Source organism: Labrus mixtus, chromosome 4, assembly GCF_963584025.1.
Source record: "Labrus mixtus chromosome 4, fLabMix1.1, whole genome shotgun sequence".
In the NCBI taxonomy this organism is placed as follows: domain Eukaryota; kingdom Metazoa; phylum Chordata; class Actinopteri; order Labriformes; family Labridae; genus Labrus; species Labrus mixtus.
The window spans coordinates 16,060,397-16,081,685 of record NC_083615.1 but is presented as its reverse complement, the minus strand read 5'-3'; the positions used below and the strand labels follow the sequence as shown (position 1 = coordinate 16,081,685).

The following is a 21,289-nucleotide window of genomic DNA, read 5'->3' as shown; positions in this document are numbered from 1 at the left end:
AGCCACTGACAGAAATGTTCAGGACGTCTCTTTATAACGTTTTTGTTCCATATAGTGTCGGCCCTCTAACAGCGTTTACAGAACAATAATTCTTCTACAATCCAGACGGATCAAATCCTTTAGAGTTGACCAGTACTGGGATTCAGGTGAGTCACCGTGTGTCAGAGGAAGTTTTCATTTTATTGAGCTTTTTTCTTTTTTGTTTAAAGATTTATTTTTGGGCTTTTTGGGCCTTTAATGGAGAGATAGGACAGTTGATAGAGCCGGAAATCAGGGAGAGAGAGAGAGTGGGGAATGACATGCGGGAAAGGAGCCCCAGGCCGGGCCGGACCCAAACCCGGGCCGCCCGCTTGGAGGACAACAGCCTCCATACATGGGGCGCACCAACCACTGTGCCACCAGCGCCCCATTTTATTGAGCTTTTTAAAGAACTTTTGCAAGAAAGAAATCACAGTACCAGTTAACAATGCTCCAGGGATTTTTTTTTTTTGCTGGTTATGAAACAAACTGAAATCAAATCCACAAAAATCAAATCCTGCTTTCTTTAAACAGTCAAATGTATCACTCACTAAGACTCTGCCATGGAGAATACTAAATAGTGCTGCTTTGTCAGCGTGCAGTTAATCACTCGACACCTACCCCCTCCTCAGCTGTTTCAGGCCTCTAAAATATCAACATGGAGATATTTGTCTTGCTGCAATGATCTTTTCTGCATTTGTAATGTCATAAAGAAACAGCAGTGTTCATTTCTAAGTGTTTCATAATTAGTTAGAAACTCCTCACAGGAGCTTTAATATCTTTTTGGTGGCATTGGAGGCTTTATACTGTTGCCACTTTGACCATGTGAAGAATCTGAAAAACTTGCTTCTCTAACGTTCAATAAAACATCAGGACTGCAGTTACAAACAAGCAGAGATCTGGATTTAAATGAGGAAACATTGAAGCGTCTTTCTAGTTGATCTCTTTGAGGATATACCGACAGAATGTAACAATAAAGCTGCAGAACATTAAACCTGAGGACTGCTTTTTGATATTTTCTGATCATTTACAACAAATACTACAACTGTATCCGGCTCAAACTGAGTCTAATTACCAAAATGAAACACTGAGTGCTTGCATCTTATTGGTACATAATACCTAAAGTTCCTGTCCGTCTGCAGCCTTTGGAAACAGCAGCTCACATCACACGGCATATTTTGCATTCATGAATGTGATCTGTGCAGTTAACTCTAAGCGACTCTTTGGTGCATTTTTTTCTTCTTCTTGGAGCATGACACATGTCAGTCTTGGCTCATCCATTATGAATAAAAATTTAATTTCATTAGTTTCCCTTCTCGCAGTGCTGCAGCTGTGCGAGAGGTCCCGAGCTTTGAGACTCTGTCAGAGGAAATGGACTCGCTGCAGAGACACCTCTGCCAGATCGACTCGCCCACCGTCCTCTGTCACAACGACCTCCTGACCAAAAACATCATCTACAACCACAAAGAGGGTGAGGAGCAGCCGCACGAGTCGCTAACTCCATTTTCATCAACTGAAAAAGCTGCTTTTGTAGTAATAGAAGCAGATTTCTATCTTTTAGAAGCTTTAAAAAAAGCTAAATACTGTAAAGGTGGGGCGGTCTTTTCTTACAAATGAAAATAGATATTTCACATCAGACAGAAATAATGCAGCTCATAGAGTCTTTGTACCACTTTCCTGTATTGTACTCACAGAAGGAAACCTTTGCACCTCTCCAAACTTGTTCCTTTATTTACCTCATTTGCAGGATATTTTTATTATGTTTTCTTTTCTCTCACATATTTTTACAAGGATGCTTGGGGTGACTCTCAGTCAGAAAGAGACTCCTTGTTCCTTTGACTCCCACAAGGTTCTGCACTTTTCAATAAAAACCAGGGAGTTTTCAGGTTTCAGACGTGCGCCCGAGTACAGAAGTGCTCGCCAAGTTGTCGTGGTAACTGCTGCTTCTCTCCCCTATCCTCCCCCCATCAGGAATGGTGAAATTCATTGACTACGAGTATGCCGATTACAACTACCAGGCCTTCGATATTGGCAATCACTTCAATGAATTTGCTGGTAGGTGTGTGTTGTTATGAAAAATAACCTCAATTTGCCCGCGCATATTTTTGATCTAACATGGAATATTGAGAGAAGCACAAGTTGTTTGTACAGTGTGTGATGAGCAGAATCAATGTCCAGTTTGAGATGCCTCTTTGACTATGAGATCGTTTATCTTTCTGCCATAATGGAACTATGTCCTCCGTCTGATGCAGCCGGCACAAATTGGCGTGTTGCGAGTGTTTTTCTGCGTGGTGATAAATGTTTCTTTGATGTACCAGCTGTGTCCCGGCAAAGCCTGTCAGGGTTAATGTTGAACATTTATGGAACAATCATCAATTTAACCGTATAGTTGCAGCTTTCACGTCAACACAACTCCGACTGATTGTGACTGCAATAATGTTGGAGATATTTCTGTGTAATGCAAACTCGGCCGCACCCTGAAAGAGCGATTGGAAATGCAATAATGTCAGATTAAACATTTCTGTTTAACAGACTGAGATTGCAACGATGCAAAAAAAAATACAACAACAAAACTGTGTGCACAAACACACATACAGTATGTTGCAGTTAACTTTTTTATAAAACAACACAACAGCTAAAATGCACTAAAATGGTCACTCCTTGATCTACTTTGCACTCTCTTTTATTGTATTTTTTTGGGGGGGCTTTTAATGCAATTTTTTGGGGGGAGGGGATAAAGTGAGATGACAGAATGCAGACTGAAATGCTGCAAAGCCCTGAGGGTCGAAATCGAACCTGGGCATCCAGCTAAAGCCTCCATAAAGCCTATATGGTGCGAGAGATTTAACCAATTGTGATTGAGATTTTACGATTGTAAAAGCAACTATGTCGGAAACATTTCTGTATAACGCAGACTTGCTCAAATGATGCACAAACACAAATATGTTGCAGTTATATTTTTTATAAAGCAACAAAACTGCTAAAATGCACAGACAAAGATCACTGCTGGTTCTACTTGGCACTCTTTCAATCGACACAATTTTGAAGTGATGCAAACTTGTTCAAACCCTAAAATAGTAGTGATGCAAAAAGAGTGGCTAAAATGCACAAACACACATTTAGCATACATATTTTTTACAACACAAGTGTATGGGTAAAAGTCAGTCAGATGATCAATGCTGGATCTACTCTTCCATCATATGTGCAACTCAGATCTTACATCTGTCCATGTTTTGTTCACTTTACTCTTGGAGGAGTATATGGCTCTTTATTCAGATGGAATAGAGAGAGGGGAATGACATGCTGCAGAACACTGAGGGTTAGAATCTAACCGAGGCATCCTGCATATCCTATAAGTACATGAGACATGTGATATAACTGCTGGGCTGTCCAACGTCTTAGCAATCTTTACATCAACACAACTTGAAGCAACTGTGTTGGAAATATTTCTGTTTAATGCAAACTTACTCTGAGCCTGAAACTGCTGCATGATGCAAAGAATTTTCTGGAATGAATCAAAGCTCAGACACACAAAACTCTCCATTTATCTTTTTATAAATCAACCATACGGCTATACACCGCTGGATCTACTTTACAGCTTTTCATGTCCACACAGCTCCAACTGAATTTAACGGCAATAATGTAATAATAAATGTCTTTGTGATGCAAATTAAATGAGACAAAACTCATGCACTAACACACACATTTAGCATACATCTATTAATAAAGCAACAATACAGCTAAAACACTCTGAGATGATGCACACCGGGTCTACTCATCTGTTGTTTCTGTAGAGGAGATGTTATATTTTCATTTTAATAAATCGATTGTCAGCTGCAGCTGCTGCAGATTTCATGAAAATGTTAATGACTTCTTGGAGTATTGTGAAATTAAATATATATGTGTAAAATATGTAGTGTGTAGAGGCAAGGTCGAGGAGGTATTCAAGGTCACGTCCTGCATCAATCATTCTAATTAGTAAAAGTATGAATATGTCATCTGTTAAATTAAATCAAAGTGTAAGAACTGAAATAATTCAAAGCACAAATTTAAGCAATCAAATAGAAACCCTCGAGCAGAGCGCGAGCTCCTCGATTTAGCACGGACGATTAAATGACTTTTATTTCACTATTGACAGGCCGTGTTTGTGTTCATTTTTTAAATTTAAGTCTGACTATAACATTGAAAGTTTGATGTAAAATACTTTAAATATATGTTGTATTTTTTCTGACTTTCCAGCAGAAATGAAAAAGTGTGTCCACAATTTCTGTTTTTATCTAAATCAAATTTATGCTCCTAAGATTTTAAAATCCGGTTACTGATTTTCTGTTTCCAATGTTTCCTCTCTTTTGATAGCTCGTCTGTGTTTGTTTCTGTGATTCTGACGTCCTGTTCACAGTTGTTCAAACATTATCTGAAGAGTTTAAGTGAAACCGACACGTGTTGACAGGGCAGTAGAGCTGATGTTCAGCAGCTAGATCTCTGAAGCATTAAATGAATTCAAACACTGACAGTAGATCTGCTAACATGTGTACGTGTGTGTACGTGTGTGTGTGTGTGTGTCTTTAATGTTTGGAGGTGTGAACGACGTGAACTACAGCCTGTACCCGAGCCGGGAGCTGCAGAGAGACTGGCTGACGGCGTATCTGGAGAGTTACAAACATAGCTCAGGCCGTGAGGTCGCCGTTACAGAGGCAGAAGTTACACAGCTTTACATCCAAGTCTGCAAGTTCTCCCTGGTAAGTATCCAAACTCCATCTGTCATTATGAAGTACCTCAACACTTTGGAAAGACTTCCAAAAGTGACAAATCTCTCAACAGTTATTTCCTTTTTGAAAGTTGTGCTCTTGGAGGGATTCAGATATCTCAACATTATGAGATTAGTGTGCGTTTCATCAACATCCATATGTGTGCAGATCGCTGAAATGACAGGGCGGCTACACCCCGCCATCACATTTTAACAATTTACTTTTCCAGCACCCTGAAAAGAAAAAAAAAAAAGGATCCCCAAAGAAATCCAAAGCAGCTCCGCAGCTGACCCATCAAACTTTGATGGACTCCATCTGAGTTGATTAGAAGCTGCCGCAGGGAAAAATGAAAGACAGCAGCCAGAATTATTTTTCTTATGACCACAATTTTCATTCTTTGGTGGCTCAAGTGGTGCCGGGCTATCAGTCTCAAAGTGCTTTCAGAGCTCGACACAATACGCAGAATTGTCCCAGCAATTTGGGCTGGTGTGAATGTCTCTTGAAATAGCCCAGAAATGATGAGGAAGCATATTACTTTTTAAAATAACTCGCTCCCCCGGCCAAAACGCAGACAGGGAGCAGCTCGAGGAGGGAAAAGAAATAAAGCCTGGAATGGAGCGAGGGAGGCGATAACATCATGTTGATTGAAATCAGATTTTCTATGACAAACCGAGGACGACTCGGCTCGGGGGAAGACGGGAGAGAAATTGATCACTGACGCTAAACGGGCCAAGTTTCCAGCTCGACTCGTTCTGATGAGCAGCTTGTCGAAGCGAGGGAGACTGAGCCTGTTAATTGAGAAAATAAAGGTTTATTTTTTTTTTTATCATTTCAGGGAATCAAACTGAAACATCCTTCTTCAAACACATTCACAAATATCCACATGTTCCCTCTTAAATGTAGTATTTATGTAGACTTTATATATTACCATTTTACCCTCAAAGCTTTTTATTACTCGGTTTCTTTATGTTGTGAATAAAAGGCTAAAAACACAAAATCCTACCTGTACTGTTTACACTTTTTATCTCAGCTATACACAAATATACATTTATATATCTGTTACAGAGTACATATTTCTTACCAGTGCAATATTGAAAAATCAAAAAAGACACATACATCCCTCAGTGGGTGCTGGATCTAAAAAACACAAAAAGGTAAAAAAAAAAAAAGCAAGACAAGGTCGGCACACCAAGAAGCTGTGAAGGATTTATTCAGTGATGTTTCGAGCCAAAATGCTCTCCCTCAGAGATGTGCAATATTTACATTTCTGCCTGATTGATATTTATTTATTGATATTTTTTACACATGGCAGTTCTTTTTTTTAAGTGCATTATATCAGCTGTAAATCTTAATATATATATATATATATATATACACATCGTCTCTCTTCTCGCAGGGGGTTTGCTGCTCATGGCTCCCTGTTTGTTCATTCACTTTAAGGTGAAGCTTTATATTTCATTGTCCGACAACAAAGGCTTCTGATTCCTAAATATCCAACAGTTTTCCTCCTCAGTGATCTTCACGGCCTAAATACAAACAAAGGACCAAAAACTCTGTCACCTAAAAGGGTCTATGTGCTCTCTGTTTTCTATGATGGAGCATCGATCATTTGTGTTTTAGAGGGTATGTCAAAGAAAACAAGATATTTCAAGAATTCTTCTCGGGGCTCTGGGTGAATGCAAAGAGGACTTTTTACTTAAGTGGATATTTTATCGATCAAACAGCTAAAAATCTGTGCAACAAAGTCAAATCTAAGCAAGTGTGTATGGCTCATTTCTTTTCATTAAACTTCATAAAAGCCACATCCACCTGAGAGGGCCCGAGAAACATCTTATGTCAACATATTAGAAGTGGAAAATGAGACCTGGATTTATTTGTAAATGGGTGAAACTGTCGGCCAAAGCAGAAAACAAAATGTCCTGAAGTGAGGTTTCTTTAAATCAAACGTCACATTCAGGAACCTTCTGTAAATTTTTCTATATTCTATATTCTGATAAACTTTGACTGATATACTCTTGCTATAAGATTGACATTTTAGCACTGAAGGAACGTGTCCGATTATTCTCTAATAAAGGAAAAAGACAAGTGAGCGCACATCCGAGCAAATTACATACAGTACAGGTGCAGGACAAACAGAGTATGAACTGCAGAGAGAAAGGTCTGCACACTGTTCAGCTCCCAATGAGCCTGAAGAAGATCTATTTTTGTTTATTTTAGTTAATTTAATTTAACGTTTATTTAACCAGGTTGGTCCCATTGAGATTAAAAACCTCCTTTTCAAGGGAGAAATGGCCGATACAGGCAGCAGCAAAATAACACAAAGTTACAGACAGAGACACAAAGAGAGACAAGGAACAATTTACAAAACTCTAAAATTTACATTAAGAGAGATCCATCTTTGAGTCAAATCTAGGAGTCAGTAGTTCAAGCAGTCGAGCTAAAAACATCAGCATCCTTTAGAATCTGTTTCATTTTAGATTAAAAAAAAAATGAAGGACACCAGCTCCTTGAGTTTGAAGTCACTGTGCAGAAAAACCCAAAAGCCCTTTTCCTCAATTTCTGTCCGAGCGTTTGGGACAGAGAGCATAAAGAGGTCCTGAGAACACAAAGAATACTGTCCGGTACTCTTCTGCATGATAAAAAACACATAGACAGTGAGGAAGCAGACCAAGAATTGCCAGTGAAATGTTGCCCTGTTTAATGTCGCTCACTGAGAACTGAACAGTGTGCTGACCTTTCTCGTTTCTCTTTTCTCTGTGATTCTTCTCTAATGGAATAATCATCGCTTCCACCTGTAGCTCTTGAGTTTTTGGAGTTTGTCAGAGAGAAAAAAAAGATCTATTTCAAGAATTCCCCATCTTTATACCACAATTTGAAACCAATATATATGTGGCAAATTCATTTGTTTATTTATGACTGAACATTCATATGAGTACATGTAGTGTAGGTATGTGTATGGATCAATCTGTATTCTTTATCATTTTTATAACCATGATAGAATAGATATCCCCCACCCCCTCTCCTTCCACGTCTCTGTCCTGTTGAGGGGCAGCTGCTGATCTGAGGTGTGATTGGTCAGGTCCTCACAGAACGAGGATATCACTTTTGTCTTTCATTGTTTGTTTATGTTTGTTTTTTGTTTTGTTGAATATGGTTGTCTTTATGTGTTTTATCCTTTCCCCATCAGGGTTTAGTTTTTCCATCATTTTGAAAAACTAAATATAAAACAAAGAATTCACCTCGAGCCCACCTCACTATTTCTGACATTTTAAAGATCAAACATTTATTCTGTGCTCTTTGACTTTCAACGATCCGACTCCGACGTTTGAATTATTTCATTGTAGTTGAAGTTGAGAATCAGAGCAAAACTCACAACACAAGTTATTCTCTGATAATTGATCTTTATGTTGAGACAATCCTAACATGATACATCACAATATCAGAATAATGGAGGGGTACAAAATGCCCCTCAAAGGGTAACAATTATTATTAAGTATTTATGTTTTTATCACTTCATTTGGTGTCACCTTCACCTCGTTTCATGCCTCATCTTTTCACTTCTTTTTACTCTCCAACATAATCAGACAGAGCCTCTGAAGTCCCAAACAGTCAGCAATACAGTAATTGATATTTTCTTTATTTGGGACTTCAGGGGCTCTGTATCATCCTGCTGTCAGCTTCTGTTCACTTTACTCTCGTTCATTTGATAAGCAGCATGGCGAGAAGTCATTAAGGAGCGGAGCAGTGAAATCAAAATGTGTTTTCATGTTCCGTCATAACTCAAACACTTCTTGGTTCCACACACATCCTCACATCCACTCAGACACATGAACCATCCCTTTTCACCGTCCTCAGAATCCATAAAAAAATAGGTTGCAGGTCATTTAAATAACGCTCCTTCAGACTAGAATAATCCCCCCCCCCCCCCCCCCCCTCACAAATCCATCACGTCCTTCCACTTCTTTAGCTCACATTTATTTTCTTTCCTTAAAACAATTTGATTCTTTTTTTTGTACAACAAATAAGCCAATGACAAAGCGCTCTTTTGTTTCTACTTATACATGAATATGTTAACATGGAGTTGAGTATCCCGGTTATGATCGGGTTGTTTAAGTATCCTATTTTTTTTGTTTTGTATATAAACATCATATCCCAAATATGATCAAAACCGGGAGAGGCTCCTAACCGGGATACTCAAGTCCATGTAAACACACTCAGTGTTGTACTCTATTTCTGAACCTGGTCTTGTTTAACAGCTGAGAGCTGGGGGTGGGGTGGGAGAAGGAGGGGGTGGAGGGGGGTGGGAGAGGTTGAGAGAGAGCTTTGTGTATTTGTATTTATGTCTGTTAAGTAATCCTGTTTTGTATGCTTGTGTTTTACTTTGTATTTGTGTTAGGACCTCCTTGAAAATTAGGTGATGCTTCTCAAGGGGCTATCGTTTAATAAATTAGAATTAATATTTTACTTTACTTTATTAACTAATTATTCTGACAAATTTCAGCTCGTGGCCTCGATGACCCTGATGAAGACAATGAGCAGAAACACCTCGGTCTAATTAGTTTATAAAGTTGATCCTTATACTCAGTAACAACTCTAGAGCCTGTTGGGGCCCAAAGCAAAAATCAATCGGGGGGCCCTCCAACCAACATTCATCAGGGCAACGAGAATGAGGTCTGTCAGATGGGGCCCCCTTACGGAGGTTTCCTACCGTCATTGCCAAATTTGCTTTGGGGCCCCCTACTGGTCTGAGGCCCCAAGCAGTTGGCTGCCTTGCCTGTTTTAAAAGCAGCACCTCTGTTTATACTACAAATACTGCTGGGGCTTTTTGATGTCCACAGTGAGTCAAATTGGCAAGGAAATCTTTTCAGAGTGTTGGTCTTTTAAAAAAAAAAAAAAAAAATGGATATTTGGCACCAGCGATTTGACAATGCTACCACACGAGTCAGGAAGACGATACATTGCCGTATTGATATTTTGTCCCACCCCTATTTCATAGCACATCTGGCACAACAGATGATATACTGGTTATCTGTAATGGCCTTTGGAACATTTCCAAAACTGTCATAATTAACAATTCAGTCTGATGACTTTTTAAATTGTTGTCGATTTATTTTTTTGTTCCCTCTTTTGTGAAGAGGATTAAAAGGCACCTTATCGTGTGCATCGCTGTCATAGCTCTTGATAATTGCAATAATCAAACTACATTGAATTCACTCTATAGTTAAGTCTCCGTAGAGGAGAATAAAGATGAATAGTAAAAAAATAAAATAAAATCAGGCACCAATGAAACCAGTCTGCTCTGAGGGAAGTTATGTGTCTGCACTGTGTGCCATCCACAAAGCCTGGCCCGGTGCCAAAGCTTGTGCGGCGTGCCGTGAAGCTGCCTCCTTCACATCGTAATCTCTGGCAAACTGTGCCAAGTCGCAGTGGGTCTTTACCACTCGTCCTCTCCTTGCCAGGGATCCCCCGTCATGTGGAGGCTGAGGCCCGCGGCTCTGTGATGTCACCCCCCCCACACGCCTCTCATCTCCGCTTTTTTTCTCAATGAGTCCCTGTCACTGCTGGTCTCTGCTTAGTGATAGACTAATGCTCTCTTAATGGAGAGCAGTTATTAATCATAATGGAAACACGCTCGATCTCTCCCTCCTACCAAAGACAGAGATTAGAGATGAAAATCTGCCAGGGAGGGGAGAAAGCCAAGGGAAAACCGCACATCGCTCTTCGAGTATTTCATTCCACCCTTTATTTGATTATCAAATAAAAATGTGATTATATCACTGGGCCGCAGAACAGAGGCCTGTCTGGATCTTATTAGGACTTGCTATTAGTGGTCCTACCAAGATTTACAATAAGGGTGGAGAACAACAGAAATTTATGGAGGCATGGAAGTCCGCAATCCTAAGTGAGCAAAGCCATTAAGGAGGGAACCATTCAATACAGAGGTTTGTCATTCTGACGGAGCAGCTACAACTGGCAGGCAGCAGCAGCAGTTATGGGAGCCGTTATACACGACAACTGGAGGCCACTCGAGTGTGTTTTTACAGTTCTGCTCTGTGGCACAGGAGAAAGTAACACAACATCAAAGATCAACAAAGTATAACGCCAGTGGAACCACAAGTCAACACATTTTTCTAAAGTGACAAAACAAAAAATAATCCAGGGTTTGCACTTTTCCTTTATAAGCTTTGGTAACACACAGCCTCACAGGAGTATCACGGACAAGATAAATGTGGTTATTTATGAGTCTGTTATTCAATAAGAGGGCTCCAGTTCACTCTCTGACATTAAGCTTTGGCTCAAGTGTTTCAGGCGAATCATCTGACCCCACAGTGACCTCCTCCCTCCCTGCAGAGGGGGAGAAGAGATGTTTTTCTTTAAGCCTGAACCAGATCATGGAAAGGACCTATTTGCATGTAGATGTCTATGTCAGTCATAGTCTTCTCTTCTGATCTGTAAAGACAGCATCAAATATTATGTAGTCATTTTATGTCTATCAGACCAGGGCATGGCCCAAATCAGGAACTGACTTACGCAGGGGGGTATGAAGTTTGTATGTACACATTATCAATTGGTTTAATTAACCCTTTACCTCCTCTAATCATATGTACCTTTAAAGAGGACATATTGTCCCCCTTTTCAAACAGTCCCCTGTGGTCTGAATGAAACATCTGTGCTGTGCTTTGGTCAAAATATAACATGAGTCAAGTACCAGAGGAGGTTTGTGTCCCTGTATAAACCAGCTCTCTCAGAACGCTTCGTTTTGGTGTGTGTGTCTCTTTAAATGCAATGAGCCCCCTAAATTTTCCCGGTAGATATCACTCCTCTGTAGCGAGAATAAAAATGGCGGACCTGCTCAAAAGTTTAGTTCTAGGCTGGGGGTGGAATCCATGGGTGGAGATATCAGGGGAGGGTAAGGTATTTTTTTTTACCAGAATCCCACTCTGACATCACAAGGAGAGCAAATTTGAAACGGAGCATTTTTCTCTGTGTTATAAGACTTAAAATGCAGACCACAAACAAAGGACTGGATGGATTTATTTCACATTTTGTGGGTCAGTAGACACTCAGGTTACCCAAATATATGTTCAAAAACACTGTCAATGTGGATTTTTCACAACATGTCCCCTTTAAGTAATTAAAGAGAATGGCAACACATAGATCTTCTCAACTTAATTGTTATACTTAGGTGGTTAAAAGTTACCAGACCAGTCTAATAAAACATTATGGATTTTGTAACGGTTATTTACAAAATGTGAAAGTGTTACAATATGGTGTACCTCAAGGAAGTGGTTTAGGACCATTTCTATTCTCTTCCGTCAGCAATGATTGTCCTCCTTTTCTAAATGATGAAAACAAATTGTCTTTATGCAGATGATACAACAAGTTATTTTCAAGCAGTATCAACTGAGGAATTGTTTTGAATAGGGAGGGAGAATAAATTGCATTTTGTACATGTCAATCTAAATTAATATTTAATTTACATTTGAATTAATATTGATTCAAATTGAAAACCTGCTTTTTATTATCATCATTTTTATGTCATCTTTTTATTTCTACTCCTTTATCCTTGGAATTTTAATCAGATAACTCTGGTATAATTTAATGTCAGGTTTAAATGTGTTGGCCCTGAGAGGAGTAGTTGCTACCCTGGGAGAGGGGTCCAAATAAATGAAATATCACAAGCAATTATCGCAAGAGTGCTTTGATTTAATGCAATTTATGATTGCCCCCTACTGCAGCAGCTACAACGGATACAGTCTATTTCACAGAGTTAGCAGATCACTTTACTGTCACTAAACAAATAATACTTTATTTTAGAGTTTTATGCAGATATTTAAGACATATTTTAAAATATTTTGAAACATCTAAAACTTACAAAATGCTAGTGTAAAACATAAAAAAACAACTGATCTGGTCCTTTAATGTTGTTTTTCTCTCCCCACTAGGCATCCAACTTCTTCTGGGGTCTTTGGGCCATCCTGCAATCACGCTTCTCCTCAATTGACTTTGACTTCCAAAGGTTTGTGGGGTTTTATTTCAGACATGGACGACTCAAAGGTCCCATGAAACAGAAAGAAAAAAACCTTTACCATGTGTCCACAGTTGGAGGCTTGCGTCTTGGTGTCACTTTGCATTAACATTGTTCCAGTTTCCTAAAGCTCTGCGATTCTGACATTTTGTTCATACAAATTTTAAATCGATGTTGTCCTCCTGACACAAAGCACAACCTTCACATTAACACCTACAGCTGTTTAATGTTGAAACACATGCAACCACAAAAAGGGGTACCTCATGACTTCATCTCTAATTAAATAGATAATATATCTCGCTCCCTGAATTCAAGCAGTCATAATTTAATTGCAATGTTTATAAAAACAGTATCATCATTAGGATTGTTTTACAGAGAATTATGTCAGCCAAGAATTCCTTCAAAGGTCTGGAAACTTGGGCCCATAGTGTAAAAAATGTTTCATTCCCACTTCCACCCCTAACTCGAATTTTCAAGACTTGGTGTACCCAAAACTGGGCAGAAAGCAGCCAGGACGAGCACAGGTTTTTTTTTTTGTTCTGTTCGTCTTGTGGCTTCTGCAAACAGATTAATTAACGTTTTTTTACATACATATGATTTACCTTTAAAATTCCCAAGTTATGAAAGGCTGAGCTTTTCCACAAACTTTCTGAAAAAATTCCAAACAAATATACTTTCTATTTGCGTATATTATGATCCACACAGGGCAATTATCTTTAAACAAGTCCAGGAGGAGACATTCCTCACTTCTAGCAGCCAGACAATAAAGTTCAGGAGGGCAAAATGTTTCCCTTCTCCCCCTCTCTTTCTTCCTCTCTCCCTTCTCTGCGCGCCCCACACCCGCCACAGTTGTGATCGTGATCCTAATCACTATTGACATACGGCACCCTCCCCTCTGTGTGGCTTTCTCTGCACGCTTGCTAGATCAGCGACAGGGCCCCCGCCTCATTTCGATCCGGACCCCAGAGGAAATGTGATCCAGAGGGGTGCCGAGGCACAGAGGCACTATTGTTCCCGTGCCGTCCGTCCTCCCTTACATATACGTCTCTCATCCCTGGCTGGGCCACATGCGCCTGCTAGACGTCTGCTCCTCTAAGCCGCCGGCATGAGGTTGTCCTAAAGTGCACGATGAGGGTCGGGTTACCTTTTCTTCTGCTGGAAGGCTGGGCTGAAATGAACTCAGAAAACAACATTAATGATGTGGATTCAAAGGTATCGCTACACTGAAAACCTGCAAAGTACCACAATACACACATGGTGGATACACACATTATATACTAATTACATCTGCCAACACAAGATCTATCAAGTAGTAAAGAAAGAGACAATACGGATGGCAACTGTCAAGGTTCGATGGCAGAGCAGTAAGTAATGTTGCTTCCTCTTTTTTTTCTGTAAATGTTCTTACAGAGGATGTTTTAATTGGATGCATAAAGGGCAGGTCACAACAGGATTCAAAATGTAGCTTACTTACTCTTCACAGTTAGCGAGCTTGTCCACTTTAAAGAGTTGTTTTTTTTCTCTTTGGTAGCACTGGATCGTGTGCAATAATGAGAAGTAAAAGAAAAGGGAAGAACCATGAAGGAGCAAAAGTAGCTAGCATCAGTGTTTCACTTCACAAGAAAAAGACGGGGGGGGCAACATTGTTAGCTTCTGGTTGCTTGCCAATACAGCTTTGTTTTCTGAATGTATGAGACGCTACCTAAACTGAGAGGACATTTCTGTCTACCCGTGTTCTCTGTCAGCCTCAGCACACTCTTTCTTTTCTTGTCCTGTTCTGGTCAGTTAAAGTTCTGTCAAGAGTGCTGCAGTCGACTGTCACTATTCTTGTCCTGAGTTTATTAACCAATTGCATAGTGAAGTTAATGTAGACAATCCAAGCAATAACTTCTTAAGCATGTGTTTTGCTGGCTAAGAAAGCTGATTTCGCCTGCTTCTGGATCAATGCTGTCTACATGAACCTGGATGCCTTGCACTCAAGCAGCATCTGAGCTGCACCCCAGAGGTAAAGGGAACATATGCGCATCTGCAGACCTTTTCTTTTGTTTTAGCCATTAGCTAGCATATTTTAGCAAAAGGCAGATAAATAGGGAGAAGCTGCAGCCTCTGATTTTGAAAAATGAAGACAATGCAAAAGTGCAAAAAAACGTCAGTTCCCCGTTTGTCTAGTCCTGGACTCAAACAGCTTTATACACAAGGCCGTCCAGTCCATGTAAACATGATGTAAACACGCCCCGACAACAACACAGCCAGCAGGACTCACACTTCTCACTCATTTTAGATGGTCATGACTTCTATAAAACAAGCTGCTATCACACAGAGATGCTAAATGTGATTCGATGCATGGTTTTCTTTATAAACTCAAACTACCTTTAAGTATTCTAATAAGTGCAGATTAAGTTCAGTGAGGGAATCAAAGCCTTCCACATCGTTCAAACCGTCTACTTATCGTTGTGAAAACAGAGTTACGAGGCAATGAGATGGAACCAGAAAGTATATTTGCTGTAAATGTTCTGCAGATTTGGATTTTGTTTTTGTTTTTGTGGGTTGATTACTGCAAGAGACATTTTTCGGCATTAAACACAGTCATTTGATTTGGTTTAAATATCATGATTAATTCAGCTTTAACCATAATTTTCTTGTCATAACCACAGCCTTACTCAGAGTTAACCAAGCTGGGGTTTCTTCTCCACAGCTGGAGGGAGAACACACAACACACTGCATTTCAAGCTTTTGTGATGAAAAGGCAACAGATAGGAAGTTAGAGTTAAACCCTGGAAATATGTGTGTGTCTTTGTGCGTGTGTGTGTTTATGTTTTCCTCCCACTGTTTTCCCCCTGAGCCAAGTCCTTGCCGACTTCCCAACGAGTGACAGGCGTCGTCGAGGCCTTGTGCTCTAACCAGAGCCAGATGTAAAAGTGACAATAGGGAGCCACAAGGGGAATGCAAGCCTCCCTCCCTCTGCGCTCATTATTTACTTTTCTTTATATGATTTTATTCATGTGTTGAAAGTGTCTGCGAGTCAGCGGTTTAGATTTGTGGACGTGTTGGCGAGGTGAGCGGCTGTTTGACAAAGACATTATTATGAGGAAATGAAGGAGGAGGAGGCCCACTGTTTGGAGAAGCCCGACTGCTAAATTGAGGGAATTGTGCACAAAAGCACATTGTGAAATGGAATACCTGCTTTTGAGGGAGTTCACTTTCCCCCACTTGTGCTAAAGAGGAAAACGTCTCAGTTTCATCTGTGATGATGATAAATGTTAAGCCTGCTAGTTTAAGGTGTCACTCTTAATCAAAATAAGGATGAATGGGATCCCCTGTGAAGGCTGCAGTTCTATTAAAGACGTATACTCAAGTATGATTCTACTTAGGGGTTTGACACATTATTAGACTAACAACACAAAGTACTATGGCCAGCTTTTTGCTTTCATGAGCTTTGTGAACAAGCCGACGTTAAATTTATTTCTGTATTTTAAAGGCAGGGTTGGTAATTCTGGAAAGCTAGCAAGGTTTGAAAAGAAGCTGGCAGTTTCTAGAGGATCCATGTGTAACACCTTCCGTCTCCGGGGAGCTCGAGGCTAGTTGCGCCCTCTCTTGTCAATGTTTGTGTTTCCACAGTACGTGTCGCGGTCCCACTTCGCTCTATTACGACGCAAATATGCGCAGAGTCAATTTTCAACAGAGCACGCGGCAAGCATGCGCCAAACTGAACAAATGGACTGAATAAAGAGCATCTGATATGGACAACCAGGCTTCAATTGTGTTAAGCTAAGAAAAGATTTGTGTTGCTATTAGTAAGCTGTCAATCATAAGATGCAGCATGCGTGAGGTTTTCCATATATTAAGTTTGTCCTCTGAGTATCTCCAACAACGATTAAAGCTGTGAAAACGTCTGCAGGCTACCGCTGAGGACTTGAAATTTCCCAACTCTTTTTTCCAGCGGCAGAGATCAGACACACTCTGCACCAACTACCTCCATCAACAGGCTACAGGTGTAAAGAAACAAGTCTTACAAAAACTGCAGAGCGCAGACAACAGACACCAGAGTCTGACACAATAATTAGAGAGCGGTTTGCTGCAGAGCTACAGGTGGGGAACAGAGCGACAGAACACAAGTAACTAAAAGGCATGTGTCAGAATTATCTTTTTGTCTCGGCGCGCGCTACGAGAGAGAAAACCGATTTGGCATTGAGGAGTTCAGTAAAAGCACTGATTAAAGGACAAACTCCTCTCTGTGCCTCTCTTTCCTGTGCTTTTGAAACTTCACTTAATTTCAATGGGGATAGTATAATGGCCAAGGGCAGCAGCGTACTCAGACATCAGATTTATTGAAGCCTTCGATAATATGGTTTGAACAAATACAAAACCACTTTCCTCACAGTTAAGTTCTGAAACGCGACAAGGCTTTGACACAGCTTTCAGACTGTGCGCTTTAATTGAAAAGAGGTCTTTATTGTTATGCAAGTTATGAGAAAATAAAAAAAATAAAAACCAAAACATACGGCCCACGTTGAGCTATTAACGGGGCCGGCAGTGTGACCTGTCAACAACACAGGAAACAATTAATACGTCTACACTTTTTGAATGTATGCCATTATTTCTTACATCTTTTCTATTAAAGACACTGACGGCAAGATGCGCACACAACATTTGACACTTATAATAAGCAAGGTTCATGTCAATGGCCATACAAATATTCCTCCTCACAAAGTAGAAAGTTCTCCCGGATGACTGTGAGGTAAAGGCCAACTGCAGCAAAGAAAACCTCAAATCTTTTATTACCTAAATAAATCATCATCAACAGACAGAGTGCTTCATTATGAATCTAATGCTCGAGTACATTTCCTACAGCTGGTTTGCTCTTTAAGAGACAGAAGGAAGACTAAGTCCGCACACAACAGAAGATGCTCTGATTAACGTTTAATGTAACTCATCACCAGTTGTGACACCTCGGGCCCCCAGACCTTCATCAGAAATCGCTCTTTAAACGAACAGTATGTGAATTCTACCGCCAGGGGGCTCTCGATCAAAGCAATAACAAAGGGGAATCAAGGGAGTTCTCTCTGTTGAGTTTAGCCATTCCAGGACCTGCACAAAGTTAGGATAGGCTAGAAAAGAAAAAGACGAAAGGGAGGGAGCTGGCCCAACGAAAACTTCTTAGCAAACTTATTTCAGTCAGCTCCAAAGGCCGATGGGAGCCAGGCAGAGGGAGCTAATGTTAGCTAGGAGGCTAACAGTCATGATCAAATGTGCATACATTGATTTTTAAATCATATTCTGTTAGGCCCATACACTGGCCCTTTCAGGGGCCTGCCACAGACACTGGCAATAAAACTCCATTCATTCATTTAGAAAGTTTTAAATTGCATCTCTAGGCTGCCGATAGCACAAAGTATTTTGCATTTTAGAGAAGAATTTGATGAACATGAGTTTTGATCAAGGTCAAAAAAACTACCATGGCTTTCCTCAGTTCCTTTTTGAACAACACACAGAACCTGATTTATTAATTCTCTGTTAAATATTTAATATGAAAAGCACTGTGATATTCACAGAAACAGGACTTTAAATTAATTCCTGAATTCACTGAAAATCGAACAGAAAGAGAAATGGTAAATGGACTTGAGTGTGTATAGCGCTTCTCTAGTCTTCTTACTACGCTAAGCACTTTTAGGGTGCACTCACACTAGGCCCAGATGTCCCGTACCATGCACGATACGCTAGTCAAACGAACTGGACTTTTATGGGTGAAGCGTGAACCCTTACACCACAGGTCAAACCTCCACATTCACACACTGATGGTAGAGGCTGCTATGGAAAGTCTCCATCATTAACTAATCCTATTCATACGCATTCATACAACGCTGACGAGGCAGCGGGAGCAACTTCAGGTTAAATGTCTTGCCCAAGGACACATCGGAAATGTGGCTGCAGGAGCTGGGGATTGAACCCCCAACCTTCCAGTTGAGAAGGCCACTGAGCCACACCCGCCCCACACGGAAAGCTAGACAGGACTATGACAGAACACAACAACTTAAATTACTTAGAAAGTTTAGCAACAGTGGATTGTTATAAAGACTTCTTTTAGATTCACAGATTTGTCCAAAGAAAATTTAATTTTTTGATGTTCTGCTCTTCTCTGCTCTCTTTTCCAGGTATGCCATGTCACGACTCAACTACTACTTTGAGAAGAAAGAGGAATATTTTGGACTGATGTTGAGCTAGAATCAGAGGAAAGAGGACCAGAAATGTTCAAAACCAGAAGCAGCTGTCCTCCTTTGTCACACAATACAAATCCATGCTGGAAATGAAGGCATATAGAATAAGCAGATAAATGAGCCTCCCATTGTTTGTTTCTTCTTGGAGCTGCAAAGTGAGTCCTTAAGTTCTGCAATCACTGTGATTTTTTAAAATATGTGTTTTACCACAGTCAGTATGCCGATAAGCCTATTTGGCATCTTGAGATCAGCCTCATGCCAGAAACACATTAATTGTTCCCACATTTAGCAGAGTCGCATGAAGCCACAAAAACTGAGCCCGATCATAAAAGCCATAAGTCGGTTATTTGCATGCTTATTCAGTGAGCCCCACAGATCTGATGGAAAACAAGTTTCCATTTCAGCTTATTTACTTAAGCATGCAGAGGGTTAGTTGAATTCTCGGTCCTCAGGAATAACGTTTCAAAGCTGCTTTTTATTTCACTTTGTCCACAAATCATACAGTTCACTGCTGATACACTCACATGTACAAACACACACCGCTGATTGGAGCGCTGCCACAGGATGTGTGAAACAGCACTTCCTGCTCTCTTCATTTAAACATCACATTCAAAATGTTTACTAAATCAGTGGTCTAATAAGTGTTAAGATTCACATCAATATGTATTTAAATATAACCGATGAGTGTTAATATTCTATAATTTATTGGGTTTTTTTTATCAGAGATTTCACATGTTTTAAATTCTAGTCAGCCAATCAGCTTTCTTCTGATGACAATAAAGCCTCTGGGATCATTGGGCATCTTTCCAGGGTTCTTGTACAGCCACCAGTTAATGGTTATTTCAAACAATAGATCATGTTTTTATATCAGCAAAAAATATCTCTACTGTTAAAACACTCAACTGTCACTGAAGATCTTCAAACATTTCTCATAAAGACCACAAATAAAAAAAACTGTTAAAATGATTCCTCGCTTGTAGCATACCCAGGTATGGAGGCTGTGGTGATCCTAGCAGATGGTCCACCTGTGGCTTCTTTCTTGCAGGTCATCCTCCCCCCCGATCCCCTCTCGCTCCCTCTCTCTCTCTCTCTCTCTCTCTCTCTCTCTCTGCCCCTGATATCTGACTCTATCCACTGTCCTTTCTAAGCCCGGTTCTACGAGGGTGCAAAAGGCTGCCCTCATTTTAAATTTCTGCAACCTCAACAGACAACAGACAAAATGACAACAGGGACTCGGTTGGGTTTACTTTATTCTCAGTATGTCTGACTCTGCGAGGTGGCGATACTCCCCCTTTAATGTTACCTTTCCATGTTGCCCTATTCATTCCACATAGCAGTTCATTTTTCTTTCCATCCTAAAGTCAATATGTTTCAATCTTCAGCTGACACAACATGAACTGTGTCTCCTCGTCTGTCCAAAGATGCATGGTTCTCATTCTAGCGCTCTCCATGTTCACACCTTCGTCTTGTTTCCTTGGCGACTCTCCCGATAAGATGTTCCACTTCCGGGTCAAAGTCCGGCATGGGAACCTGGGAGCATGCTCAGAACGCCTCGGCATGTTTTGAGCTTGTTGAGGTAGATACATGCAAGAGTAAATCAAACCCCAAACCTCACTAGCAGTTAGTCAGACTTAAAAAAAACCTCTGTGTACGACAGCTGGACTGACATGTTTACATGTATTTTAAAAGTCCAGTTTTTGTCGCACTAACACAATAAATCAACATATCAACTTTTATTAACATGTTTACATTCTGACAGAGACACATGTGACTGTAAAAAGACAGTAGGAGGATTTTTTCATTACACAATACTCTTTACATACACGACAAGATCAGCTAAGAGATAAGATTTGTGATTGGTCTACAGCAGGCCAGCATTCAACTGGCAGCCCATGGACCAACTGCGGCCCCCTGATGACCATTTCTATTTACAATTATAAAATAAATAACTTATAAACAAGGGGGGAAAACTTGTGAAGGACTGTCATTGTTGCCACAGTAAAGTGTTAAAAACAGAAGAGCGCTCCTGTTTAATAGAACATCTTTGGTCCTGTGCTCGCAGCCTATCACAAGCTTTTGTTGTTGATGGAAAAAACTGCTGTGGTGGGCTCGCTTGTCTGGCCCCTGGTTCCTTAGCGTTCTGAAAATTTGGGATCACTAAGATGGAAACCAAATGAAAAGTCCTCACTAAAGCTCTCAGGTTTGTGAGGCTGCCACCTGCACTGGCACACCTTGGCTCCTGAGTTAACATCCACTTATAGGATAGAGGTTAACTTGGG

The 21,289-nt window shown here is 40.4% G+C and overlaps 1 protein-coding gene across 2 annotated transcripts in view; it reads left to right on the top strand.

Annotated features, from left to right (window-relative positions):
• LOC132972906 (ethanolamine kinase 1-like) overlaps window positions 1-20,076 on the top strand; it is a 33,832-nt gene extending 13,756 nt beyond the window's left edge. Inside the window, exons 4-8 of one of the 2 annotated variants that reach the window (XM_061036047.1) lie at window positions 1,326-1,489; window positions 1,990-2,073; window positions 4,597-4,757; window positions 12,713-12,786; window positions 18,948-20,076. In XM_061036047.1, the coding sequence (XP_060892030.1) occupies window positions 1,326-1,489; window positions 1,990-2,073; window positions 4,597-4,757; window positions 12,713-12,786; window positions 18,948-19,017 (553 nt within the window). In that variant the 3' untranslated portion in view covers window positions 19,018-20,076. The remainder of the gene's footprint in view (window positions 1-1,325; window positions 1,490-1,989; window positions 2,074-4,596; window positions 4,758-12,712; window positions 12,787-18,947) is intronic. The other variant, XM_061036048.1, reaches the window with a different exon arrangement.
• The last annotated feature ends 1,213 nt before the right edge of the window (window positions 20,077-21,289 follow it).